We start from the raw sequence: 27,697 nt of genomic DNA, 5'->3' as shown, positions 1-27,697 counted from the left end.
GTTCCTTGTGAGAGAGTCGGGCTCTTGGTGACAGAGGCTGTCCAAGAGTCGGGCTCCTGGTGACAATCGTTGTCAGCTTTTTATCCACATTGGACGGTGGAGATCGCAGGCGCCATCAACGGTGCGACCTGCACTGTCCGCGCCTGCGATTCCCTCACTTGCCCTCTCAAATTTTTGGTAGTAGTCAGTAAGGAGCTATCTATCTGTCTACATGTAAATAATGTGTATGTGTGTTTGTGAGAACAACACAAATTAACACAAATGCGTGAACCAAAAAAACATAAAACATATGGTTCAAAGCCTTTTTCTGAAGAAGAAATCTAAATGAATACCTAGACGACACACACAGAGACAGAGGCCGATAGACAGACGGAAGGACGAAGAAAAGAAGAAGAACGAACGAACGAAAGGAAGGTAGAAGCAACAGAAGGGTGGAAGAAAAAAAGAAAAGAAAAGAAAATACAAGAGACTGCTTTATTTCCATTTGGCATCCACTACAATTTCCTGTGCATCGATCCATTGCAGGTTTTTTCTTCATCCCAGGTTTGTTTGGTCTCCCATCTCATTCGCTCCTCCATGGATTTACTCTCTGTATATATATATATATATATATATATTTGTAAAAAAATCTACCTTCTTGTTTTGTTTTTGTCGTAAGCAGAAAAATCATGATCCTAGCTTTCGCCTGTCCCTTTATAAACAGAAAGAATTACGTATGCTCAAAAATTAGTGTTTGTTTGATTTTATTCTAAACAGGAAGAAGTATATATGTACGTTTGCTGTTTGCGAAACCCTAGGTTTAGCCTATTCTCTTCTATCAATCAGGAACTATATGTTTCAAACCTTAGCTTCTGTCTTTTTCACGTGAACAGCAAATGCTTCTTTGCAAAGCCCTAGTTTTCTTGTAACAGCAAGATCCGCTGCCTTGGGCATTAAATCTTGAAAAACAAAGAGAAACGTCCTTCTCTTATCTCAAAATCCTGTTTTAATCCGTTCTCAGGCTTTTCGTTGCTGATCTCAGAGGTGCTTGAATCTTGTCCCAAGAAAAGTTTTTTGTTATTAATTTTTGGTTTGAAGCAGAACCATGTTCCCAGACACGAATCTTGAAGAAGAGAATGGAACAGGTTTTTATGCACTAGATTTGAAGCAAAACCTTGGTCTTAGACATGAAATTGTGAAAACAGAAAGAGAGCCTTTTGTGTTCTCTTTCTGTTTTCACAGTTGTATCTTGAATATAAAGAAAGCAAACCCCTTGTGTTTCCTTAATCACAGAATTGTGTTTCTTCAAATTTAGAGTACTTCAAATTATACCCTGAGTATAAGAACGAGAATCTTCTGTGTTTTCTTAATCACAGAATTCTGTTTCTTCAATTTTAAGGATATCTCAAATTGTATCCTGAGTATAAAGGAAGAGAACCATTTGGAATTTCCTTAATCACAAAAGTCTGTTTCTTTTATTGAATCATGGGCGAGCATAGGCTTTTTATGTTTGTACATTTGAAGTTGAACCATTGTTGAAAAACGAAACAGACTAGCAGTCTGTTTTACTTTCAGATCTTAGGGATTCTGTATACAGGTCTGTTATGATCTATATTTGAAGCAGAATGATCGTCAGATATAAATGTTGAAAAACGAAACAGACGAGCATTCTGTTTTAACTTTTCAGATCTTAGGAATACTGTACACAGGTATGTTATAATCTATACACGAACCAGAATGATCGTATGAGATATGAAATTTTAAAAATGGAAGAGAACTGATTTTCATCTCGGATTTCTATTTTCAGCGTAACTTTTCAGCCCTCAGCATTTCTATGCATATCTTTAGAATGCTTGAAACTGTTGTCTGCAACAGGTGTTTTATGCTCTACATTTGAAGCATAGAGTCCCAGCAAATGGATATGGAAGCATGCTCTCCTGAAACTAAGGATTCCTTTCGAAAACCTGCTAATGAGGTGTCACGGAGGAATTATAGGCGCCACTCTCCATCTTCTTCTCGTTCTCCAAGTCCTCCATCACCAGGTACCCTATGAAACCAGTTTCAGAACTCATTGATTTTGTGGTGATATTTATATGTATTTATGTATTCGTCTCCTGTGTTTGTATGTCTTAGATGTCTATAATAATAATATGTTTTTAATTATCTTCTTTTTGTATGTCTTAGGTGTCCATATAATTTATGTGTTCTATTATCTCCTTTGGCATATCTAAGGTGGCTATATAAGTATGTTTTTATCTCCTTTAGTATGTCTTAAGTTGCTATAGGAAGGGGTGTTAATTGTTTTGTTCATCCTTTGATATGTTACAGGTGGGTGGAAACGTGATAGAAGTCCAGCACGTGCTGTCCAAGAGGATGGAGGATCGAAGAGGGAGCGTCGATTTGATACAGAGAGTGAAGGTGTAAGAGGAGATACAGGAAACAATAGAAAGAGTTCAGATGATTATCGAAATTCCAGTCGTAGGTCTGATGACTATGACCATGGATACAACAGGAGGCACACTAGTCATTATGATCGAAGCTATCACAGTACAAGAGATTCTCGTGCTGATTCTTATCGGCATGATGATGGCAGGTATTCAAAACGCAGCCCTGAGAGAGGGGTGAGAGAGAGAGGTGCTGAGGAGAGTAGGCACAGAAGAAAAGAGAATCACATAAGTGAAAGAGACAGAGAGAGGCAGGATAGAGAGAGGCAGGATAGAAGTGATGTTCGAGATCGATACAAGACTAAAGACCATGAAACTCATTTGGGCAGGAACAAAACTGGTGGGAAAAGAGTAGATGAAGCTTCAGATGTGGATCTTGAAAGATCTCGATATGGAAAAAAATTGGAGAATAGTGGTATAGGGGATGATAGTGAGGGAAAAGGTCGGAACTTTGAGAATATGGAAAGAGATAAGTGCAAGAAAGAATTGGAGAGCCGGAGGAAAAGCAGAGATGAGGAGAAGGATAGTGACAATCATTACAGAAACAAGGATACTGAATACAAAGAGTTGGGGGAGAGACATGGGAAGAAATCAGATACTACAATGAGAAAAAATGATGAGAGCCCTCCAAGCCGACATGAAGGAACTGACCATTTGAAAGAGAGGACAATACAAGGTAAAGATAGCACAAAGAAAGAAGAGAGAGACAAAAGAAGTGAACTACCAAAAGCAAATTCTTCTAGATTTGGTTTAGCATCAGAGTCTTTCACAGTACAAGGACTGCCATTTGGAACTGACAATCTCGATGAGTCCAAGAAATTTTCTTCAACCGTGGATGAAAAATTGGCTAAGGGATCAAAGTGGGGTCCGGAATCAGGATCCTCAGATGGAGCTATGGTTACCCCAGATCCAGAAGCAGCAAGATTAGCAGCTTTAAAAGCTGCACAACAAGGTTTGTGCGCTATTGCTTCCAAATTTCCAATGGAAAACTTTCCTTAGATATCTGATCATCAAGGCATGTTTCTTACTTTTCTTTGATGATGACCTTTAGTTAGCATAAACCTTGGGGGTTTCAAATCTGTTGATGAGAAGAAGAAAATGCTCTGGAAGAGCAAAGCTCAGGTAACCTTCTTTCTATTTGTAAAACGTTTCTATCTTTATGAACTTATTCATTCTTGAAAACTTGTCACATGTGATTCCTTATTTAGGGATGTCAGATGCGAGAAATGAATTTCTAAATGCAGAAATTACTAACCTGCTTATTTTTGAATTGTAGTCGTAGGTTACTCTTGTTTTCTGTGATTTGAAAACGTTATTATAGTATAGCTGAGTCAGATTTCTCATTGTTAAAGAGTACTAACGAAAATAGTAAAAATGAAAAGGTCAGTCCAGCTCATATTGGGTGTAATGGTGTGCTTATATAATGTTCTGTCTTTTAAACTCACTTTAGGTTAGGCCCAACATAAAAGTAAAAAGTTATATAAGGGAGTCGTGATAACATATTTGTTTTGAAAAGATGCATGAAAAACACGTGGCTTGTTTTAACAAACCTCTTTTTAGATTAATTCTGATAAATCTTGCTCCATGATGAATATCATTCAGCAAATCTCTGGAATGGAGCCATGAACCTGTATTGGGGAGCTTCACAAAGGTGGTAAAGCACCAATTGACCTTACCTTAAATTCACCACTGGAAAATACATAAACAAAGAAATATGTTCTGAAAATTTTGAGCTCACTGCAACTTACTGTTACATCTATGAATCTAGATTACTCCCGAATAAAGAATTCAATTCCTTGTTGGTGACAAAGAATGGCACTCATTTTGGTGCTTGGTTTATTGATAATGAATAGAAGATAATATAACAATAAGAGCTCAACTTCTAGAAACATAGCCATCAGTTTAAACCTATTTCATCAACCAAAATGTCTACATAGAGCTTTCAGAGTCTTCTCCACTGAGCACACACGTGTAAAGAGTGTAATTACTATTATTCATGCTGTATTTCAGCATGAAGAAACAACTGTCCTTATGTTCTAAATTGAATGGTGAGTTATAAGAAAATAATTTATTTGAAGTAAAGTGTTTCTCATTTTGCAAAGAATCCCCTCTTCAAAAACATATCTTAATTAGCTCACTTTCTTATCCACACTCCTATGGCTTTAAGTAACACTATGTAAGGCCCAACCTACAATGACTTTGTCAAGGCATATCTTTATTCTCGGACACCTACATCTACAGACATACGAAAACTCAATGCTAATTGGATTGACAACATGAAGAGCATGTGGTCTATAAACTGACTATATTCACTTTACGATTGGACCGACTGCATTCAGATTCTTATGTCTTCTCTGGCCTAGGAACAATTAATAGAAACTTATTATTATCAAATAATGTCATAAAAGATATAAAAAAGTTTTTTGGAAAAAAAAAAGATATAAAAAAGTACACATCTTGGTGATAATGCCTATTTATTTTCGATAACCAATGCAATTTGGGCCTTGGGGACATGGGGAATTGATCGAAGATACTTGGCTTGGTTAAAATATTTCTCGTTTTTTGGTCATTCAATATGTTTTTCCATAGAAAGTGTTTAGAGTGAATCGTGATAGCTGGAGACTAGCATTAAGAAATTTTACTGATGTATATATTGCTTTTCACGTTTGTTGACATTAAGAATTTATGCTGCCCAAGACAAGCATCAAACAGTAAAGGTAATAGTCAATGTTCTTATTTTACAAGAAGTTAAAAATCTTAAATTTCAATTAAAGCAATGTAAAAGTTTTTTTTCTTGTCATCTCGAAGCTCACAGCTGAAAGATGATTTTCAAAATCACAAGTTAAAATATATTAAAATACCAGTATCTATGTGGGTTATGTGGATGGGTATATTTGTTATTGTGAGCTTGTTTATACTGCAAGTTCTACCTTCTAATACTTCTTTTTAGTTCTTTATTATTTGAATCATTACTGAATTGCAATTTGATGTCAACTGTTACACCCAAATAAGCATATTTCATTTCATATTCACTAAGTCACATGTACAGTAAATTTGCAGAAAAATCCAGAATATTTTTGTCTTTCTTGTAAAAAAATGCATATATCTTTGGTATCAGGACATAGATTCATCAGAGTCAAGAGTTAATATGATGTTTATTACAGGAACCTGCAGCTGTAACTGGAACTATAAGATGGGATACAGTCGAGTTTGCTGATGGTGACCGTCGTGAGAAATTTAAGAAGCTCATGGTACGTCAATGATTCACTTTCTGCATTTTTTTAAATATACTTTACCAGTGATGTGAAATCTGATCTTAGTCTTCAATTTTTATTAACAACTGTCTAACCTAGGATAATTATTTTGGGTAAAATACCAAAATACCTGTGTCTTTTGCCAGAGTATCCCTAAGTTTCTGCATAATGTATATTTTAAGCGTAGGGGTATTCTGGTAAAAAAGCAACAAGGTAATGGGTATTTTTGTGATTTTTCCTGTTTTTTCTGTTTGTTGAAACTTGCCTATAACAAAATGCTGACACAATTTTAGAGCCTGAGTGTCCTGTACATCTCCCCCACTGTAGGGTGTGAAAGGGGAAGGAACTACAGAAGAAGGAATCAAGGTTGGAGATGGAGGATCTGGAGTATTTGCGCAGGAGAGACAGCAAGAGCTGCAACAAGATCTAGAGAAGCAATTCACCGCAGGTCTCAGAAGAAGGGATGGACGAACAGTTGGATTAGGGTTATAATGTACACCGGTTCATTTGATTTTGTAGATGGAAATGGGAAAATCTCTGTTTGGATTACTATGCTATGCTTTTTTGCACAGCTACTCCATGCCGGTTTTGTAATTCTGTTTAATTTTGTACTGTATAAACACAAGCGTTCTACTGTTCTTCGAAGAACATTTCTATACAGTCTCATTTTAAAAGTTGGTGTTGGGGGTAGTATTTGATTAACTTCTGAAAATTTGTGTACTAATATGTAGAAGCTACAAGAAAAATTACAAATTGATGGGAATTGGTAGGAGATTTATATACATATGGAACTAGTTATCATTCAAGGCTTTGCAGTAAATATGCTCATGTTTTGAGCGTCTTAATGTCACATTTTGAGGAGAAGAGAAAGCTCAAGAATATAAGGAGATTTATTGCTAAGGTATTCATGTTTTGACTGGCACACTTTTCATAAGCACAGAAAGACTGTTACCCCTACCTCCTGTTCTATAATTGTGGTTGCTACGACATTTAGCATAAATAACCTATTTCTTTATCGACTCGAGATTCTCTTGGTGTAAGACTAACATTTCTTTATTGACTTGAGCTTCTCTTGGTGCAAATAATTGCATCTAACACAATGTGATTTTCTATGTTGACCCCTAAAATCACTGACACAATTTTATGTATGCAGAGTCATCTTGTTCCCATGTTTGGTGCAGTCATATTCAGACCCCACAATTGTGATCAAAGGCATTGAGGCATTTGTTGTGAAATTATCCACCATTCTTACTTTTCTCAATGGGGCTCTTAAATCATCAGCTACAATGAATTCATATTCACATCACAATTGTAATTGTGATCCATCATTGATTCATTTGTTAGATGTGAAGTCATCTACACCATTGTCACTTTCATCAACAGGGCCTTTAATCATCAGGAACAATCATGATATTGTTATCTTGATGGGTTTTGTTATAGTCCACTCATTGGCCACCAAACTATAATATCAAAGGGCAATTCCATACTGAAATGCTTGGTCACCAGCGTGCCTTATATCATTAAGGGCTCAATAGAGAGAACAAAAGGTATGATTTATCGCATGGCCATGCCAAACTTGAATGACATTACAAGCCCAGCAATTTCGTCTTTATTCTCAATAATGACAACAAAATTTAAAATTACATCATTTGACGTCATCTCAAGCTTACAATAGAAATGTATAAGCAAATAAGGTATAAGCATATTTAGGATACAAATGGATGAAAAGTCATTGTTTATATCACATTTAATATTACGGAGAAAGGCGAAGTTTTGAATGTGTTTGAAATGCTCATGAACGAACAAGAAAGAACCTAAAATCTAGTAGCCAACCATTAAAGACATACATACACTAAACGAAGTATATGTATTAAACTCAAATTTGAGTGTTCTCTCAAACTTGGATTTAATAAAAGAGGCTGTACAATGGTTTACTGTACTCTTGAACAGATTCAAAATTGCTACATGTTATCATTTATAGAACACTCTTCCTAATCTAACATCCACAACAGTATTTCCAGCTGTTGTCTCCTGTTTATTGTCAAGTAGGTGTTTCAGGTACAAAAAATCTGGAAGTGGTCGGGAATTACCCCATATTGTTTCAACTGAGGATTTCAATTTTTCTACTTCGCTGCGCCTCTTCAACAATGGTGCAAGTGCCACTCCTAACCGAGCTTTGTACATGCAAAAATATAAAGAAAAACGTGTTATTGCATTTCTTGGACCATGGAAGCAACAAAAAGAAAGTAAAATCCAAAGTAAACGTGTGATATAAGGCAGAGATTGCACTGGTTTAGAATAGCCCTCAAATATGGGGAATGCACTGCGACCTCCCATGTGGACAGCTTTGTCATGGAAAACTCTCTGCCGTGGTACACTCTAACCTCTGTCCAAGTCATTCCCTCGATCTACTAGTCTTGTTATCTTCAGCAACATCTTCATCTACATACCAGTATAATATGGTACCATTTCCGACTTCATTGATATGCCTTCACCACTAAGGACGAAATCCTGTTTCCCAAAACCCCACCCAATCCTAGAAAGGAAATGGCAATAGGCCTGTCTCTTCTAGTGACATAGCATAGAGACTGTCGTAGAGACTACACCAAAGAGGTAATTCTTAATGTCGTGATCTCATCCCAGCATCCTTCAATTTTCATGGATAATGAAGCACAGCCTTAGTGTGAATCAATGAACCTGCATTCTCACCTTCACAGACAAATCCTCTCTTGCATCCACTGCTTCTTCTCATACTGCTTTCTCCAAGCCATATTGTATGGCCAGAACCTTGACTTGTTGAGCCTTGCCCTGCTATGGAAATCCTCATCCTTCCACCTTGAAGATTTCATTCATTGATACACTACCTTTTGCCCAAGCTGCATGAGCGCCAAGCTTCAAGAGAAGTACTGAGGTATCACAAATGTTTTCAGCAAAAGATTTTTTTCATCGGAAAGAGCCGCCAAAAGGTTAGACTAGACTGGTGTAGGTAGCTCGATTGCTTCACTCGTCATTGAAATATAAGCTGGAGACGTTTCTGTTTATACTCTTATCAATGTCATTCTCATTACAGATGGATAAATCTTCCCGGAAACTGAACCTCTCTATCGCGGAATTTGGCTCGTTATTAACGTAGGATTACTCGTTAGTTGTGTTGGGTCTGCCACTTAGCTGAAAGCTATGAAAGCACTTTGTGGCACCTTAAAATTGGAGCCGGCATAACATCGTGAAGTTGCCGCTTCTGTGTAATTTGGGTCAGACCTCAATCCCACTATTTAGTATTCGCCATATTGCAGCGCTAGGCTTACCGAGGTACTTAAATAACTATAATATCCCCTGATCCCTATCGAATGCCAGATTGTAGTTATCCTCGCGGCGGTCAATGGGTTCCCGGACTAGATCCCTTTGACATAGATCGCTTTGAAACCACCATTATGACTGTCTAATCAATCTAGAACAGGGGAAGACTACAATGTCCAGTCCCATACATGGTCTTGCTGAATCTTATCTAAAGGACCTTCACAAATACCTGAATTAACACCTCAGTAAAGGGTTCATTTCATGTTCTCATGTCCCCAGGTAGTGCACCAATACTATTCATCAAGGATGATGGATCTGTGCACCTGATATTACGTCTTAAAGTGTTGTCTCATCTTCGAGAACAAACCAAATTAAACATAACCAAATATAAGGCACTAAAGAATCTAGTTAGAAAAGTAGCTATAGCTCTGAAAACTTTTGCCCTCAAAAGATATCTGACATGAGCCAATCCAATATGGAGAGATCACAAAGCAAGGGAAGAGCTGTTGATAATGGCCTTATCTGTTGGTGACAAGGGTGATGAGGCTGCAATCAAGATGGCAGGGAAAAGAAATAGGAGATCTGCATCATAAGTATAGTAGGCTCAAAACTGGTGAAATTGCCCCACAATCTAAGGTAAAAAATCAGAGAAATAGCATACTTCAGAGCTGAGGTTCAGGGCAGATAAAATAGATAGGAGATTTGCAAGATGACCATCAAATAGTCAAACAAGCTTAGGTCATCACTGTCTTTACTGTCTGTTGTTTGTACAATCCGTCTTAAACAACCATGCTAATATAATGAATTGATTTATATCAAGATTTTGCAGTAAAGACCATTTCGTGCTCTTGAAAATGTAGGACCTCATGGATAATAAAGACTATTAAGCATTGTTATGGAAAGATTTTAAGTATTTACCTCTAGTAAGTGCAACAATATCTGTATATTGTTCGCCTCTGTCAATTTCTGTAAAACATTTTCTTATTATATTACCAAGGGTACACAAAATTAAGAAGATGCTTGGCAATAAAGATCAAACACATACCCCTGTCAAGAGCCTGGGCTTTCAATAAATCAAGTGCGCTTTTGTACACACCCTGCAATCATCACATCTATGGATTATGCACTATGTAATAGATACCACCAATTCTGAAACAAGATATAGCAGGTGAAATAGCTCCCAGTTGGCTTCTCATAGATAAGGTCATGATTAAGTAAAAGTTCAGACCAATGATGCATCTAATAACCAACATCAACATCAATATAGAAGGGTTTCACTTACTTCTGTTATTAATAGTTCACTCCTCCCTTCAGCCTTTGCCCTTTGGTGATATAGGTTCCCGATACAAGATAGTATTGCCCCAACCTGAGGGTGCTTTTCACCTGTGGAGAGAAAATTTCAATGCGGTAAATGAGTTTCATTCCAGAAGAAACAAGCAAAACCAAATAGGTATCCTTGGTTCTTGTGAAATTAAATGAAGCTTCTATCATGCTACCTTTTGTTTTTTCCGCTAGCTTTAATGCCTCAGTAAGTTGAAATTCTGCTCCTTCAAAATCCCTATAGAATTTCCAAAGAACAATATAATTTAATGTAGTACATGCATGTTGTTATAGGCATAACTTTACGGACCAATTCAATAGCTAATTTTAATAGGTTAAAAGTAGGATAGTTGGGAAGTTGGTTATCCTAGGAACTGGAACAAACCCATAAGGACCTATGACATGTGGGATGTGGTGGTCTACGATCCTTAGGTGTTGAGGTATATAAAGGAGGACTAGATACCCCCTTCTTACAGCATCTTGAGACGTTGCCGAGAGTATCGGTGAGGCTAAGCTCTTTCTTCGGATCAGTTATTCAACAACCAAGGTAAAACATAAGGTAATATTCAGTGGTATGGGACATCAATGGTATTTTATGTGTCTCATATCCTTCACTGGAGCGTGGTCAGTGTGGTTAAGACGTAATCCATTATTCTCCTTAATCTCTTATTCTTTTGCTCATCATTAATGTGATGTGAAATACGTGTACAGGTATAGATAAATATAAGAGTATTTGTATATGTATAAACGCTCACTTGCATGATAGTAACACCTTTCCTTCTAAAGCTTTACAAACCAAAGTCTGAAAAGCTAGGAAACCTAAATGCAAATCCACAGTGGAATATAACAATCACATTTTGTTCTGCATGACACCAAGACAAAATTCAACAAATGCGTTTGATGCAGTGTCAAAAGCCTCAAAACCTATACCAGGAAAAACATGAAATTGTTGCCTCTACTAGTAAGACAATGGAACTGCTCTCCTAGTTATACAGACATACACACAAATGACCCACAGAGCAGTGGTGAAGATGTCAAAGTCTCCATTTGTTGTGGCTAATGTAACAACAGAATTCATTGTATATTAATATTATGGCCCTCTTCAACTAGTTAACATGCCCATTGGGGGGAGACAGAAAGAAGATGTATTGACATCTGTAAAAAACATATACCCCATGATATCAAACCAAAGAGAAAGAAACATTATGCTAACATCTAAAGGGCCGAAGTGACCTATTAGACCAAAAGTTACATCCATGTGAATCTTACAGAGAGAGATGATAATTATGATAACTATCAGAATTATCGTTCTCTGGAGGCCAGTACTCACCCCATACTTATAAGGAGCTGACCCAAGCCAGCTATAGCACCAGTATGAACTGCCTCAGGTGTTGTGGCAATGGCAGATAAAAATTTCCCATTCTCTTCAAGTTCCTTCTTCGAAAGGCTAATGGCTTTTTCATACATAAGCTTTGCAGCCGATAAAGAACCATGTACATGAGACAACTCTGCAATATCTAAGACCGCACCTCCTGAAATATTATGTTATTCAAGTTGAATAATGATTATGAATTTATTATGCTATCAATTAGACATTATTTTATAATGATTTCTGAACATGCTGAGGAAAAACAAACTTTCGATGACATCTTAATCTTCACAAATAACCTCTTACTGAATCACTCAATAATGATAATCTTTGACCATGGAAAACAAATCACCTCTGCATCTTTATAATAATAAAAACTCCAGTATATTGTTGCTCTAAAATACACCATATAAATGCAAAACATACATATGCATACAAATACATACATATGTACATGTCTACGTGTACATACATGTGTATGTGTCTATGTGTACATACAGACAGACCAGATGTGTGGTGACCATAGATTGACATATTCGCATTCGAGGGATTTTCCATTCGAATGCAAACGAATACGCATACATTCGTGTGGTCAAGTATTCGTTTAAAAAAAAAGGAAAAAAAAGGAGATGAACTCCCTCCTTTTAGTTTCTTAGGAAAAAAAGGGGGACTTGACAATAAAAAGGGGATAATAAAATAGAGAGTTGAGAGAGACTTGACAGTAATAAATTTTCATTGGAGATCTTGATTCTTTACTAAATAAATAAATTAAATTAAATAAAATTTCGTTTTATTTTTAATAAATAAATAAAATAAAAGAAAGGTTCATTAATTCTTCACCTTTTCTTTTCCCAAAATTTATGGATATTTTTACCTGACATTAAAATTGAGACTTCACATTAATCATGTTTTCATAGTAAATATAAAAATATTCGTTTTTTTAAAATAAAAAAATCAATTATTTAAATAAAATAAAGGTTCATAAACTCTCCTCTTTTTTTATTTGACACTAGAAAGGAGAGTTTATACTAATCATATTTTTATAATTTATTAATGAATAATTGTTCTTTTTTTTAGTGAATTAAATTTATTTATTTTTAAATTAATTAATTAATTAATTTTTTGTATATTTATTTTACAAAACGAATGGTTTTTAAATATTCTTAGGGCCATTTTGTATTCTCGAATATTGAGAATATCACGCATGGAGAATATGACGAATATCACGCATGTGTCAATCTATGGTGGTGACAACTGTCCTTAAACACAAAGAAACTTCAAGACAGAGGGGCAGCCTCCATTCAACCATACAAACTTACTAATCAATGTTGTATGTAATTACCTTTATCTTTTACATCAACATCTGATGCATTTTCCAAGTCCTCAAATTGCTAAATTTTATGAAAAAGTGAGCAATTTGAGAGAGACTACATACCTGATGCATTTTCCAAGTCCACAAGTGAAGAAAGGCCTTCCGATTCTACAAGTTGAAATTTGTTAGCTCTATTAGTAAATAAATGTGTACATTTACTCCAATTATATTTGAAATTACAAATTATAGACAAGTCTACAAGAATCTGTTTGTTCACACAGACTAAGGAAAAGTGATAGGGACTATGTATGAGTTCTGTATGATTGAGTTCTCCCTCATTTATTACTACCCTTATGATGTAAAACAATGTTCCAAATAACGAAACTTCATCAGCAACTTTTGCCCCCAGAAACAACCGTCAATTTGCTTGAAGGGTGGCAGACCATTGAATTCAAACATAGTTTTCACCTTCAAGTCAGGAAACACAAGGGGGTGTGTGAGAGGCCTACAACAAGCAAGACGCTGAGGCCATATTCCATAGACTTGTCATGCTGATGTGCGAATATGATCCCTTTCGTTCCTTTCTTGTTTTCCTTTCCTCCTTCTATCTCCACCCATTCTTTGTTGTACAGAATTCTGCTAGAGCTAGAAACAATTGTATTTATGGGAATCTATAACCATCTCCTCACCCACTCTAAGAATGTTAGTGGGAATCTATAATTCTGTTAGAGCTAAAATTTTGCTAGCAAAAAATATTATCGATGAAGCCTCAACACTAAACCCCCAAAAAACCCCTACACCTTAAACCCTACATTGAGCAGTGATGACTGAAAGCTAGCACTGAGTGCTAATGACAAGTGGTATTGGTGTGTGCAAGAGATGACGCATCCTATTCATGTTGTCAAACTTTATGGGGCATCTCTTCAAGACCAAGACCCCTATAAAACCTAATGATGTACGAGTGAGATGTAACAACATGGAAGTTAGTCACACTTGCAGACCAAAAAGCTTGTAGCCTAGGAATGGTCAAAATCCATATTAAGCTAAGAGACTTGTAGCATATCTTGAAATTATTGTCTGTCAAATCTCTACTTAACCAGACTCCTAGTTATGTTATTATACCTTTTAACAACCTCTGTAAGGGCCCTTTATTGGTTCATATCATAATTTTCTTACTTCCTTTTACCAAACTCTTCTCAATTCCACTATAAAATTGACAAGTTCAGGAACCAATTAATTTTATTGAATATGCTAGGTGGTTTCTCTACCCTGAATCAAGTTACCCTTTGGCTTTCAATTGTATACACTAAAATGGCCATATCCCTTGTTCTGATGCCATCACAGAATTCTTTGCTTAGTCATCTGAGCCAGCTACCATGTGGAAGAGAGTTGAACAGGCAATGATCCTTCTAGAATTAACCTGCATCATGGGTCTTGTCATTCCGCAGATCTTAGTTGACACTGGATAGTTTATACTAACTTCTTCTTTCATTTTCCCAGTTCTCGCATCTCTGTGATACACATTTCAGTTCAACTGATACGTTTTCTGATTTTCTTGGTTTTTTAGGATTTAGAGTTCATTTTTCCTGAGTTTTAAGATTCAAGATAAGAAGATTTTAGTTAATTCTAATGAGATAGTTAGGTATCTTAGTAATAGATATGTTTTCTTAGCACGTATATAGACATTTCACTTTGATCTCTACCGTAGCTGAGATGTTTTTAGCATAGAGGGGTGTTCTCGCAATGACATAGGCTGCTCCTCAATATTTAATGGTGGATCTCACAGAGAATAGACATTATATCACCTCCATAACTTTAGTTCATCAGCTAGTGGTAGCATCTTCCTCTGAGAAAAGCTCGATTGACCGTTCTTATCAGCTCTAGATTCTTCACTACCACTGTTATCCAGCAGCTCATAGGACTACTAGCATTCACTTATTTATCTTCAACGACTTCATTGATTACAACGTGTCCCAACTCAGCCTTTGGTGATAATGCTTCTTCTCCTTACTTCTACTTCTCACTCACAGGGTCTCAGTCACTTTCTTCTTTCCTCATAAAGATGATGTCATGTTGGACACGCATCATTGGAAGTGTAATATGGCCTCGGAACGACAAAACACAGAGACAAGATAGACAGGCAAAAAAAGATACAACAACTGAAGCAAAAAGGGTTCAGGAATGATGAGGCTAATTAGCCTGAGATATAGCCCTTATGAGCTAATGTAATTTATGTATCTAGTTTTGGAAAAAAAATCCTATGCCAATAGTAAATGGAGCTTTCAACCTATTTTTATGCAATATACTTGACTTTTTTTCTCGTAGCTTAAATTTCGGCAGGTTTATGATTGAAATTGAACATCTTTTCCTTCTGATAATTTTGGCCTTCAATGGCATTAGAAAATATTTTACCAGTTTCTTATTTTCTCTCTTTAAGCTTCTACTAGAAACTAGATTAGTGTTTCTGTATGTTTTCACAGAACAAAGTGGTAACAGCTATTGAACGTACCAATATCAGAAGATCCAAGTGCCAGTTCAACTAATTTTTTCAAAGCTAAAGAATTAAATTTCATTGATTGCAGCTGCTCTGCATGGACATCTTCATCTGCTAATAAACTCATTAACTGATCAGCTTGGACCAATGCTTCATTGTCCTGACCAAAGATATATACCTTAAATGTTGAAGATATATAAAAGAATTAAATAAAGTCAAAGAGGTCATAGATTTACCTGATGCAGCTGCAAACATAAGCAAGCCAAAGCTTCCATTGCAGATCCTATCAAATTGAAAAGAAAATTGTTAATCAAAACAAGAGAAGCATTATTTAAGCATAAAATTTTTGCACACTTTTATTGTTCATAACTAAATCATTTTGCCACCTTCGTCATTTCCATGTTCTAAATATAACCATGTAACCTTCATAGAAAGATTTTCATTGCATGTTTGTAACATTCTCCAAATTTCATTTTCCTAATTTCATCATTTCCATGTTCTAGATATAACCAAGTAACCTTCATAGAAAGATTTTTATTGCATGTTTGTAACATTCTCCAAATTTACCATTTTCCTAATTTCATCATTTCCATGTTCTAAACCATCATGTCTTGCTCGTGGAATTTTTTATTTATTTCCACACATACTCTACAAATGTAGACACTAAAAGAGGTGCAAGAAAAATGTGGGAAACATCAGACTCTCATCTGGTGGCCAGTTCGAGAATCTAGTCCATCATTTTCTTCAATAAGGAAATATTGCAGCCGTAAAAAATAGGCACCATCGTCCCCTTGGTAATAAAAACTATGCAATCCATTTCGATAACTGTGAAAATTATCCATTTCCCAGTATTGAACCAGTGATTATGAAGAGACTAGTAAAAGAAAAAATAAGGTGCATGGATAGAAGACACGGTCAACCCCAACATCCTTTTTGAAATTCAAAACTTACCCTTGATTTCAAGGGGCATAGAACTGGTATTTATTAGATACTGCAAAGATTCAGCAGCAGCTTCATAATTAGACCTGAAAATCCATCAATCATTTAGCGTGTGTAAAAATATTCCTTATGATAAAATGTACAAGTATGTGGCAGATCTTACTCAGCATCTGCTGGCTTCTTACATGATAAATATTATATAACAATGAGACACACGCTGCAGTGTTTGAATACAAATGTGACAATGCATATGGCGCAAATGCAGATATTTGCAAGCCCTAGTTTCCCTGTAATATAAAACTGCTCTAATGCATTATGGCACAAATGCACATAGCCGCAGACATTGTTCCAAAATCAACATGCCAAAAATACTTCAAGCAATACATGTTACAACTATAAATATGCATGTACACATATATGGTATACATGCATACACACCACACAGACAGGCGCAGCATACATACTTGCATTATATCATATTCACATACGTATATTTTGCACTGGAATGTGTTCTACCTGTTGGCATGAATTGTTGCTAAGCAGAGCTGCAGTCTTCCAGAAGCCATGGAAGAAGGCAATCCACCTCCAGTAAAGAAAGAAAGACCTTGCTCCAACACCCTCACAGCCTCAGAATATGAAGGTTCTGCAAAGACACCAAAGATGAATAATTTGAAGAACAATAAGAAGAAGAGGCTGATAAGGAAATTGAAGACGATGAAAATGAAGAATTTGAAGAATCAGAAAATTTTATGAAGAACACGAATTATGGTGAAGATAGATAAATTTGAAGAAAGATGAAGATGATAAAGGTTAATAATTTTAAGAAGAAGAAGAAAATAATGAGGATGATGAAAGAAATATCCAACAAATTTGCATGAAGAAGAAGATGATGAAGAATTAGATGAAGAAAAAAGAAGATGGGGATAATGATGAAGATGAAGACGGCATACCATCTTGTTTCAGCGATTTTGCATATCTGATCATGTCCAATGCCATTTTCTCTTCTTTGCTGGAGACGGTAGGGCTGACACAAGACAGGAAACGTTTTGCCGACGACAGGGATGGAGCGGCCACATTCTTCCTTCTTCTGCACAGGAGGAAACCCGCTCTTACCGCCATAGCTGCAGCGGAGGCTGGTGCTGCGCTTCTTATGAAATAATGTTCATTAGATGTAAATAAATGATCATCTCGAACTCTCAACGAAAGTTGTATGTGTCTGTGTGTGTGTTGGGATGGGGGGGACTCGGGAGGCCTAGTCCCCCTTCCTGAAATACCCCTGAAAATGCCCTTGAAATGGCCCGGAAATGTGGCTTTTCTCTTTATTTCCTGAAATGCCCCCGATCATTCTCGTTATCTCTTGAATGCCCTTGGGTAGTCTTCACTTTCGCCCATCTTGTGAGTTTCCAAATAGTTAAAAGCAAGAAAGTGAAACACATCACATCTTATATTTCAAGCTCAAAAGGCAACATATTTACTTAGTTTGAATAGAATATATGTTGAAATGAGGAAGGGCCATAATTTATTTGTTTATTGAAAGCACACACGCCATAGAGGAACTCGTTCCACCAAGCACGCTCATGGGAACGGAAAAGAATAAGAAAAAGAACGAAACGGATGCAGAGTGAGGAGCACACAACGTGCACACATGCAGTAGAAAGAAACATCGCACCCATGTAGGGAGGAGAATGCAAGTACACAGCAGTGTGTCGTTACGTGTCAGGGAAGAAAAGGTAAAGAGCACTTAGGAATGCACACACACACGCGCGCATTAGGTGATGTAGGCGAATGTTGAGAGAACAAATTAATAGAGGGAGAGAGCACAAAATTAGGTCACATGAATTGAGTTGTTTTATATATACATTATTGCAAACACAAGAAATATATTTTATTATCATGTTAAGAGATCTTGATATATGACTTATGAAACAAAACATATAACATTTTCAATTAATACATGTGAAATGAGTAGTGATCGTCAATGTTCAAGACCTTTGCTAATGAATGTCATAATCGAGAGAAATTCATGCAAGGACTATGTTTGGTTGAAGGTGTGTAGAAAGCATGTTCGAAACTTATCAAGGGCAAAGCATTGTATGAAATTGTGATACTCAAACTCCTAAATGTTCTTAGGGCAAGGTAAAAAGCATTATTGACTACTCGCATCACTTGGGTCCCAACACTTCATCTCACATCATAGTGAATGTGAGTTCTTGGACGCAATGGTTCATATGGCAAATGATGAGATGCGATCTAACATGTTTGATGTGTGTGGTTTCCTCGTTCAGAGAGATACATAGATAGATTCTATTATCGTCTTGGGAGGTCAAATATGATGTATTAAGACCAAAAATATTACATTTCACGTGATACATGTGAAAGTGAGTAACGACTCTCAATGTTCAAGAACTTTACCGATGAATGTTGTGAGAAAGAGGGAGGGAGGGAGGGAAGTTGATTTGGCATTGTTTGCAACTATGTTGTATGGGGACGTTGTCCCAAGATGAGGTAGAGTAATGTCATCTAGTATTACAACAATTGACAGGGTTTACCTTGCCATATCATTACTAATAAAGTAGTGGAGATAGCAAGGGTTTTATTATCATCTTGTTTTGATAACAAACATAGATTTAAGAGAGAGAGAGAGAGAGAGAGAGAGAGAGAGAGAGAGAGAGAGAGAAGATATATTAACGTCTTCTAAGACCAAAATTGGCCCATGAGACAATTGGTTTACAATAAAAATGGGGTATTTACCCATTCATCGAAAGTAAAATTAAAATTAAAATAGAACTTAAGCTAAAGAGTTCTAGCAAAAAAAAAATGTTCTATAAGGAAATGAGTTTATACCATAGTTCCTAATATTCGCGTACGTCCAATTTACTGGACGTACGCGAACGTTTGCAAACGTACGCGTATGATACGCGATATTCGTTTGGCTTTTTTTCTTTTTTTTTCTTTTTTTGGGTTTTTTTAATTTTTGATATTCATAATATTTTGTGAATAGAAGTGACATCTGACACACATACACACACTCTCTCTCTCTCTCTCTCACGAGAACTGACAGATTTTCTCTCTCTACAAAATCTAGATATCTAATATACATATTACATACTCCCTCACACAGACAAAACCCATAGCTCCTCTCTCTCTCTCTCTCTCTCTCTCTCTAGAGTCTAGATATACACTCAATCACTGTCTCCTCACACATGCAAAACAGGGCTTCTCTCTCTAGACCACACACGCTCTCTCTCTCTCTCTTTCTCTCTCTCCCCCTTACACACACACACACTATGTACACCATATACACCATATGTATATATAATATATCTATGTACCGCGTATGGATTTCAATCATACTTGGAGCCTTTTCACGTATGAGTATGATACGAATATTGGCGTTTGAGTATGACACGAATGGGACGTATGGCTAGAACTATGGTTTATACTAGGCCTAGTTTCATTTCCATCCCAGTCTCTCGAAAAGAAGCGGGAGGTCAAAGGGTTTCGATGTGGAGGTGGCCCATGGTCCCAATGTAGAAGATACCGCAACCATAGCTACTAGGCGGCGTAGCTCACGTTGTTGCGTTATTACGCGCATGCGTGTATAAGGGGCGGGACCACGGGGGTCTCGGACGAGGGAGGAAGGGATGCCGAGAAAACTGACTCCGGACACGTCCCAGAGGCAACCGAACACGAGAGAGAGAGAGAGAGAGAGAGAGAGCATGCGCGCGACACCGACTCTTATGCACAGGAAACAAGGGGCTATGTTCCCGACACCACCAAATACACCAATATGCACAAACAGATATGAGTATATATATTACAAGGGAAAAATACAACCTTGGCTTCAAGCCGGACCAAGGTAGGGTAGGTTACAACAACAGTTTGCTGCCAAGCCGCCGAGCGGGGTCTTGCACAAGAGACTGAGCAAAAGCAAACCCTAAACAGACACGAGCTCTCAACCCACACTACGACGAAGAAGAAGAAATAAAACTACCAAGATGAAACCCTAGAACGAAGTTGTCATGAGATGGCAAGACTCGAACCCATGACCTTATGGTATATGGGTCGAGCTCTTAACCATCTCACCATCTATTGTAATTCATAGAATATTATTTTCATTTATGTTTTATTATAAGAAAGTAATGTATATTCCAGATTTCTCTGGAACATTCTAGAAGCTTCAGGATTATTCCTGAGAACACTATAAAAGAAGGCACTAAGCATTATGTTGAACCAAATTGGTTCAACACCAGTCTTAAGCCTCTTAGTCGATTTGTACTTATCTTTCATATAATATAAGAGCTGCTGTCATCATCCTATTTCTCTCTCTCTCTCCTCTTCTCACTTCCTCTCTCTCGGGAATCTTACGCAGTCCCGTCCTCTTAGTACTAATAGTACTAATAGTACTACTCTTCTTAGTACTAATTCCATCTCTGTTTTAGTACTATTCCTGACAGTTTGAACCAATTTTTTCCTCTAGCCTACTTGTCACTCTCCCTCATCTTCCTACCCTTTCCCCTATACTATGGCTATTGTTAGCGCCCAAGAATACCAATCCGTTTTCTCCGAGCTACAGTGCCTAAAAGAAAAGTTTGTTGCCTTGGAACACGAAAACCAACGGCTGATAGGGGATCTGCAACAAATCGCTCTAGAAAAACAACAAACGCAACAACAACATGGGGAGTTAGCGTTACGGGTACAACAACTCGAAGCAGCGTTGCAACAACAAGGATCCAGTCCCCAAGGATTTCATAAAGAGCCCAAGATTGGACTTCCTGTGAAATTTGATGGAACGCGTTCGCAATTTCGGGGATTCCTTAATCAAGTACGCTTAGTCATCCAGATGCATCCTTCCCGATATCCCACTGATGCATCTCGAGTCGGCCTAATAGGCACGCTACTTAGCGGCTCAGCCTTGGCATGGTTCGCTCCGCTTCTAGAAAAACAATCGCCCTTGCTTAATAACTTTGAAGATTTTATTGGTGAGTTTAAAGCCTGCTTTGGAGACACCGACAGCATCAGGACGGCGATCAACAAGATCCGGCGATTGCGTCAAGGCGATCGTCCAGCCTCTGCCTACGCGGCGGATTTCCGCCTACTTGCTTCAGATATACCCTGGGATGATCAAGCACTAATGGAGCAGTTTCGCTATGGCTTGCGAAACGATGTCAAAGATCTACTTCTAACTTTCCCCGAAGAACCAAAGTCTCTTACGGAGGCAATCAGTCGAGCAGTTCGATGTGACAACCGCCTTTTTGAACGGCGTTCAGAACGTCAATTACAGATACCACGCTCTAGGCCAGAGCCCACTTACGCCACAGTCGCGGCTAAACCGTTTGCACGAGACATACCTCAAGCAAATACTTCGACACCGATGGAGATCGATACCATGCGTCGACGCGGCCCGTTATCGGAAGAAGAAAAGCAACGACGACGTGCCAATCGATTATGCCTTTATTGCGGTGGACCAGGACATATCGCCATCAATTGTCCCCATAGGCCAAGAAGACAGGTAAATCAAATTGTCGCCTGTACTAAACCTGAGTCAATTCTTCCCTTCGGAGTGTCTGATAGTAGTAATAGTACTAATAGAGTGTCAGATAGTATTCATAATACTAATAGCCCAAGTATCTCAAATAAATTTGAAATCCTTAGTCAATTAGATGAAGAGTTAAACGATTGAGTCCAGCCAAAATAGGAGCCATTTGGTTGGACAGCAGCCCTAGATCTGTACAGCCCATTAGTGGTTCCATTCCTTCCAAGCAAGTTAGCAATGTGTTCCTAGCCCAAGTCATTGTTAGTACTAAAAGTACTCCCCCAGTACCCGTCCTAGCACTTTTAGATTCCGGAGCTAATTCCTGTTTCATGGATCGAAATTTTGCCCAAGCTTCTCAGATATCCTTAAGAAAACTTCCTTGTCCCGCATCTGTAGTGGTCATTGATGGTCGTCCCATTGCTTCCGGGAATATTGTAGAAGAATCAGAACCCATTCAAGTTGTCCTAGGTAGTTTTGTGTGTATAATATCATTTAATATAATTAGTAGTCCAGAGCATCCCATTGTCCTAGGATTACCTTGGCTTGAGTTACATAATCCAGCCATAGATTGGAGAACAAGAGAAGTCCGATATCGACCACCCCAAGAATCAACTCGCCGAGTTTCGACCATTTCACTCCATCAACTACGCGAAGAAGGACCCAAGGAGGCAATGTTCCTATTTTCCATATCAGTACATCCTTCCAGCACTATTAAGAAGGACTCCTCAGTACAACTTCCGGCAAAATATCATCCTTATGCCGATGTATTTGACAAGGTAAAAGCCGGTACCCTTCCTCATCACCGTCCCTATGACTGTCCCATCGATTTACAACCAGGAACCGAGCCACCATGGGGACCAATTTACAACCTGTCACCCACCGAGTTAGAAGTCCTTCGAGCCTACATAGAGGAGAACTTGGCAAGCGGGTTCATCCGTCATTCGAAATCTCCGGCCGGTGCACCCATCTTCTTTGTCAAGAAGAAAGATGGCTCACTTCGTCTTGTCGTTGATTACCGCGGATTAAATAAAGTCACCATCCGGAATAGGTATGCACTTCCTCTTATATCAAGTCTTTTAGAGCGAGTTAATGGTGCCAAGTTTTTTACTAAAATCGACCTACGCGGAGCGTATAATCTCGTGCGGATCCGACCGGGAGATGAGTGGAAGACCGCTTTCCGCACGCGGTATGGGCATTTTGAGTATACTGTTATGCCGTTTGGCCTAACCAATGCACCCGCAGTCTTCCAACACATGGCAAATGATATATTCAGAGACCTCTTGGATATCTGTTTGATCATTTATCTGGATGATCTGTTGATTTATTCGAAGACCCAGGAAGAGCACGACTCTCATGTACTATTAGTACTAAAGCGACTCCGCGAGAATGGTCTTTATGCCAAGCTAGAAAAATGTAGCTTTGACTGCAAGCAAGTGGAATTTCTAGGCTACGTCATCTCCTCAAAGGGCATCGCCATGGATCCAGCTAAGATCCAAACTGTACTAGAGTGGCAAATTCCACGGTCGGTACGAGATGTACAATGTTTTCTAGGTTTTGCTAACTTCTACCGTAAGTTTATACAGGATTACTCGAAGATTATTTTACCTCTCACACAACTTACGAAGAAGGGCCAAGCATTTCTTTGGTCCATTGAAGCAGATATGGCTTTTCGGCATCTTAAGAAAGCCTTTACTTCAGCACCGATTCTAGCTCATGTGGATACAAGCAAACCATTCATCATGGAGGCCGACGCATCAGATTTCGCCCTCGGTAGCATCCTTTCTCAACAAGGTGATAAAGAAGAGTTGCATCCGGTGGCTTTCCATTCGCGCAAATTCGATGTCGCAGAAATCAACTACGAAATACATGACAAGGAGTTATTAGCCATCGTGGATTCATTTGTACAATGGCGGCATTTCTTAGAGGGCTCTCCACATCAGGTCATTGTCTTCAGCGATCATAAAAATCTTGCTTATTTTCAGAACGCTCGCGTACTAAATCGACGGCAAGCTCGGTGGGCGCAATTCCTCACGCGTTTCGACTTCAAAATCACATATCGACCGGGGAAGCAGCAAGGAAAAGCAGATGCACTATCACGACGTTCATATCTTGCACCTCGTCCTGGTGAAGCAACATTTGATAATCAAAAGCAAGTAATCTTGGGACCAACACGATTGCACACGACGCGGATTTTTCACACCCCGATGGATTCACGGATTACCGATGACATACGTGCAACCTTGAAGACGGATAGTTTTGCTCAAGACATCCTGGCGCACATTGATACTTCTCGGGCATCCTGTTCTCAGTCTCAACAACCAGGTATTGACTACCGACAATTCGAATATCATGATGGTTTGTTATTCTTTAAAAAGCGCGTATATGTCCCCGATTGCTCCTGTCGCCTTCAAATTGTCCAACATTGTCACGACACCCATACGGCGGGACATTTCGGTAGTACTAAGACGTTGGAGCTAGTGCAACGATCTTTTTGGTGGCCCCACATGCGCCGTTTTGTCGACGACTACGTTCGGACCTGTGATGCTTGCTGCCGAGCAAAGATGCCACGACACCATCCATATGGCTTGTTGGAACCTTTACCAATTCCAAGTAAGCCATGGCAGTCTATTTGTCTTGATTTTATCACAGATCTGCCGGTCTCGAAAGGGTTCGATGCTATCCTAACCGTCGTCGATCGATATACGAAGATGGCACATTTTGTGCCATGTACTAAAGCCATCACTAGCGAGGAAACCGCCGCTCTTGTTATGCGTGAGGTTTTTCGGCATCATGGCCTCCCAGACAGTATTATCAGTGACCGAGGCCCGCAATTTGTCTCCAAATTTTGGCAACATCTCTTCAAGATGCTCAAGGTCTCCTGCAACCTCTCCTCCGGCTACCATCCTCAAACCGACGGACAGGCGGAACGAACAAACCAAACGCTGGAGCAATATCTCCGGTGTTTCCTGAGTTATCAACAGGACGATTGGGCCGAGATTCTCCACTTTGCGGAGTTTGCGTATAATAATGCTATTCACTCCTCGACTCGGGTCTCCCCATTTTTCGCTTATACCGGTTTCCATCCTCGCTGGTCGGTGATCGACACTCCGGAGCTACCTACCAACCCTCGTGCCGAGGATCATTTGGAGAGGCTACGCAAGATCCAGATGGATCTCTCTACTCACCTTCGTCATGCTCAACACACACACAAGACTTATGCGGATCGTCATCGGATTCCCTCCTCTTTTGCCATCGGAGATCGAGTATGGCTCTTACGTCGTCACATCAAGACTACTCGACCGTGCGACAAGTTGGATTATCGACGACTCGGTCCTTTCCGTATTACGGGGAAGATTAATGATGTCACCTTCCGCCTTGATCTCCCTCCGCAGCTTCAGATACATCCGGTTTTCCATTGTTCTCTTCTTGAACCTTATAAAGCAAACACCATTCCCGATCGTGTGACACCACCGCCGCCCCCACTGGAGTTGGACGCCGGCCCGGAGTATGAAGTTGCTGCCATCCTCGATTCCAAACTTGTTCGCAACAAACTCTATTACTTGGTCGATTGGCTCGGTTATAGTCCGAGCGAACGTACTTGGGAACCCGTCGAGAATGTTGCCAATGCACAAGATCTTCTTGCTGATTTCCACCGAAAGTATCCGGACAAACCCGGTCCGCAAGTAGCGCTGACTCGTTCCACTCGTCGTCTTTAAGGGGGAGATAGTGTCATGAGATGGCAAGACTCGAACCCATGACCTTATGGTATATGGGTCGAGCTCTTAACCATCTCACCATCTATTGTAATTCATAGAATATTATTTTCATTTATGTTTTATTATAAGAAAGTAATGTATATTCCAGATTTCTCTGGAACATTCTAGAAGCTTCAGGATTATTCCTGAGAACACTATAAAAGAAGGCACTAAGCATTATGTTGAACCAAATTGGTTCAACACCAGTCTTAAGCCTCTTAGTCGATTTGTACTTATCTTTCATATAATATAAGAGCTGCTGTCATCATCCTATTTCTCTCTCTCTCTCCTCTTCTCACTTCCTCTCTCTCGGGAATCTTACGCAGTCCCGTCCTCTTAGTACTAATAGTACTAATAGTACTACTCTTCTTAGTACTAATTCCATCTCTGTTTTAGTACTATTCCTGACAGAAGTAAGAATAAGAGAAACTGCCTAACCTAAATCTAATGGTATACCCTCCTAACTCAAAAATGGGCAACCCCTCATCAAGGGACCCCTCCCTCCTTTTATAGAACAAGGAGGGGAGGGCGTTACAATGTGGGACAAATTCTCCCCTTTATTCTATACTCCGTCTCCAACTATACATGTGCACATGTTGCCCACCACTGACTCTTCCGATATTCCCCGGTTTCTCACTATGACCCGGAAGCTTCACGACATCCGGCCCCACTAGATCGCACGTCCACCGGTATGTGCCAAGTTCGGAGAAGTGTGAGAGACTCCAGACGGTGTCGTGAAAATTTTCAACGATAGTGTAAAACTTGTAAGGAACATACGAAATCGAGCGTGGTTCTTCTCACGAAATATAAAACAATAATAGTAAAGATACTATCTTAAATAAGTTTAATATCTTGATACAAAAAGATGGAGGTCTTGAAGAGCTTTTGAATGTGCTTTACTACGTAGGAAACAAACATCTAAGTGTCAAGTTATGTGGGTATCAAGTTTGCAAAGAAGAAGAGAAAAATATGTGATATCCCACATAGACAGGACAAATAAGGAACCCACCATATATAATGCAAAGCAAAAGCTATTATCTTTGTGTTCATGTGTAGAATATATAAAGGTTAAGTTATATGACTTAACAAATGGTTATAGCCAAATGCATATAACTATGTGTTTTGGACGAATCTAGCGACGGTAACTGGCGATGGCGACTGACAACGATGTCCGACGAGATCCGACATCCGACATCAAACGACAACCGTGATCAACGGAGCCGACTAGACAACGACCGGACGGAGGAATGCCTTGTAAAAATACATTAATAAAAAAAGAAACATATATATATATATGTGTGTGTGTGTGTGTATTCAAAAGGAGTGCAAGTGAAGACTTGATCCTTGCACCTCCACATTAAGAGTCTATAAACTTACCTCTAAGTTATATCATTTCTTTAGAAATGTTTTCCGTATCATTAAATTCTCATATTAGAGCTTAATTGAGTGAGATGTGATGCATGAATGCCAAATGGCAAACATGCATCACATGCATTCCATGCATTGTATGCATGTCTTGTACTCGCATGCATCATATGCATGGGAGCATCTATAAAAGGATGGATGGGAAAAAGATCAAGGTTATGTTATGTTTTGGGATTCAAGAATTTAAGAAGAAGAAAAATTTGTTCTCCAATTAATGATATATCTTGTCTCTCGAATCTAAAGCTAAAAGATCAACCTTATTTCTCTCACTCTCTATCTCTCTCTCACCATCTCAATCTCTCTCCCTCAAACTAGCTTAAATCCTTTCTCGCTAAAGCTAGTGGGTGCTACGAGTCCTTCCGGTTCAGAACCCCGGCGGTTCCGCCTCACGATCCGCACATAGAGACGGATCCTCACGACACCGGTGAGAAACCGGTCTTCCGTAATCCGCATTCTGGCTACCGCATTGGCCTCGCCGGTCCGAACCGTTGGCTCCGATTCCTTTTCCGCGTTTGCCTCCCCGTAGGCCCTTCTTTCAACTGCTTGTACGCTTCTCGTTCCTTCGAATACGCG

General features: G+C 38.8%; 2 protein-coding genes across 5 annotated transcripts; one reads left to right on the top strand and one right to left on the bottom strand.

The window, feature by feature from the left end:
- The first annotated feature begins 269 nt into the window (after positions 1-269).
- Positions 270-6,429, top strand: LOC147868970 (uncharacterized). 3 transcript variants are annotated; one of them, XM_087325308.1, is made up of 6 exons: positions 270-525; positions 1,855-2,021; positions 2,308-3,375; positions 3,475-3,545; positions 5,588-5,674; positions 5,971-6,429. In XM_087325308.1, exons 2-6 carry the CDS (start codon positions 1,895-1,897, stop codon positions 6,373-6,375), a joined length of 1,758 nt encoding a protein of 585 aa, XP_087181434.1. In that variant the 5' UTR covers positions 270-525; positions 1,855-1,894; the 3' UTR covers positions 6,376-6,429. The 3 variants fall into 3 exon arrangements, with proteins under 3 accessions (XP_087181434.1, XP_087181427.1, XP_087181441.1); XM_087325301.1 differs by having other exon boundaries at positions 270-543; XM_087325315.1 differs by having other exon boundaries at positions 273-543; positions 6,005-6,351.
- A 921-nt stretch (positions 6,430-7,350) lies between these two features.
- On the bottom strand, positions 7,351-17,578 carry LOC147868969 (uncharacterized). 2 transcript variants are annotated; one of them, XM_087325280.1, is made up of 12 exons: positions 17,359-17,578; positions 16,925-17,051; positions 16,421-16,494; positions 15,706-15,752; positions 15,485-15,629; positions 13,099-13,143; positions 11,625-11,826; positions 10,471-10,532; positions 10,257-10,357; positions 10,020-10,071; positions 9,893-9,940; positions 7,351-7,851 (listed from the first exon to the last, which is right to left on the bottom strand). In XM_087325280.1, exons 1-12 carry the CDS (start codon positions 17,525-17,527, stop codon positions 7,649-7,651), a joined length of 1,275 nt encoding a protein of 424 aa, XP_087181406.1. In that variant the 5' UTR covers positions 17,528-17,578; the 3' UTR covers positions 7,351-7,648. The 2 variants fall into 2 exon arrangements, with proteins under 2 accessions (XP_087181406.1, XP_087181414.1); XM_087325288.1 differs by lacking the exon at positions 7,351-7,851 and adding an exon at positions 9,093-9,297.
- Between the last annotated feature and the right edge of the window lie 10,119 nt (positions 17,579-27,697).

Source organism: Azolla caroliniana, unplaced genomic scaffold, assembly GCF_043228905.1.
Source record: "Azolla caroliniana isolate FFs.n. ecotype wild unplaced genomic scaffold, voAzoCaro1.0.p SCAF_1, whole genome shotgun sequence".
In the NCBI taxonomy this organism is placed as follows: Eukaryota; Viridiplantae; Streptophyta; class Polypodiopsida; order Salviniales; family Salviniaceae; genus Azolla; species Azolla caroliniana.
The sequence above is the reverse complement of the archived record's forward strand: the minus strand, read 5'-3'. Positions and strand labels throughout refer to the sequence as shown.

Bases quoted from the DNA above. Each gene is read 5' to 3' on its own strand.
- LOC147868970 (XM_087325308.1), top strand. From the start codon at position 1,895: ATGGATATGGAAGCATGCTCTCCTGAAACTAAGGATTCCTTTCGAAAA. The intron at 3,546-5,587 runs GTAACCTTCTTT...TGTTTATTACAG, and splicing joins TCTGGAAGAGCAAAGCTCAG to GAACCTGCAGCTGTAACTGG. The intron at 5,675-5,970 runs GTACGTCAATGA...ACACAATTTTAG, and splicing joins AGAAATTTAAGAAGCTCATG to AGCCTGAGTGTCCTGTACAT.
- LOC147868969 (XM_087325280.1), bottom strand. From the start codon at position 17,527: ATGGCGGTAAGAGCGGGTTTCCTCCTGTGCAGAAGAAGGAAGAATGTG. The intron at 16,495-16,924 runs GTAGAACACATT...ATGGATTTTCAG, and splicing joins GCAACAATTCATGCCAACAG to GTCTAATTATGAAGCTGCTG. The intron at 11,827-13,098 runs GTATGTAGTCTC...ATAATATTTCAG, and splicing joins GGACTTGGAAAATGCATCAG to GAGGTGCGGTCTTAGATATT.